Source organism: Trypanosoma conorhini, assembly GCF_003719485.1.
Source record: "Trypanosoma conorhini strain 025E chromosome Unknown Tco_14.4_contig_01440, whole genome shotgun sequence".
Classification (NCBI taxonomy): domain Eukaryota; phylum Euglenozoa; class Kinetoplastea; order Trypanosomatida; family Trypanosomatidae; genus Trypanosoma; species Trypanosoma conorhini.
In genome coordinates this window covers 1-779 of record NW_021705375.1, presented here as the reverse complement: position 1 = coordinate 779, position 779 = coordinate 1, and the positions used below count along the sequence as shown (strand labels likewise).

The following is a 779-nucleotide window of genomic DNA, read 5'->3' as shown; positions in this document are numbered from 1 at the left end:
GGGGCACGCGGCTTCTGGAGCTCTTCAGGAAGGCGAGCGGCACGCCGTAACCGCGAAAGGCACTCGCTGGGGCCAAGAACCCCACACAAGCGTGCCCCCATTCGAGGATCAAAGAAGCAACACACATTTGTGTAGCGCAAGGCCTCCACACCGTGTGCGCCACACTCCCGCTCAATCTTCACAGGCCTCCGAAACGGATTCCCCGCACCCCACAGTTTCTCGCCTTCCCGAGCACAGTCGTCTTCGGCGACCGGGGCGTCAGTCGCCCGCACGGCGCCGTCACCCGCCGCAGTGCGCCCATCGAACGCAGCCGCACTGAAGATGTCACGCGGCAGCGGGCCGACAAGCTGCATGCGACCCGCGACCACCTCCCACTACTTCTTTTCCTCCTGCGCGGGATGATGGCGCGCGTCCGCCGGGCACACGTCGCCGTCACCTCCTTCTCGTCGGGGCAGCGCATGATGGGGCGAGGCAGAGATGCGGTCGCATCGCCAGTACTCTGGAGTTATTTCCCTTTGCGGACGCCAACGCGCAATCATGCCCCACCTACAAGGCCGTAATTTTACCCACGGCAGCGGTGCTCCCTCCTCTGGCGCATCGGAGACAATACACCCTCTTGCCCGCCACGACAAATCGCTCACACGAGTTCGGATCTCGAGCTCGCCCTCGTGCCCTCTCGCCGTCTGCGTGGCCGTGTCGAACACGTCCGCCAACTCGCCTCCGAGGCAGCAGAGAACAAAGTGGAGCGGGCACTCATCGCGGTGCAGCGGCCAGTGGAG

General features: G+C 64.7%; 2 protein-coding genes across 2 annotated transcripts; both read right to left on the bottom strand.

The window, feature by feature from the left end:
* Window positions 1-2: 2 nt before the first annotated feature.
* On the bottom strand, window positions 3-353 carry Tco025E_10058 (retrotransposon hot spot (RHS) protein; the record flags this gene model as incomplete). Its single annotated transcript, XM_029376849.1, has 1 exon — window positions 3-353. A coding segment is annotated over one exon (351 nt), but the record flags the coding sequence as incomplete, so codon positions are not given.
* A 21-nt stretch (window positions 354-374) lies between these two features.
* Tco025E_10057 (uncharacterized protein) lies at window positions 375-779 on the bottom strand (the record flags this gene model as incomplete). The annotated part of the gene is made up of 1 exon (XM_029376848.1): window positions 375-779. A coding segment is annotated over one exon (405 nt), but the record flags the coding sequence as incomplete, so codon positions are not given.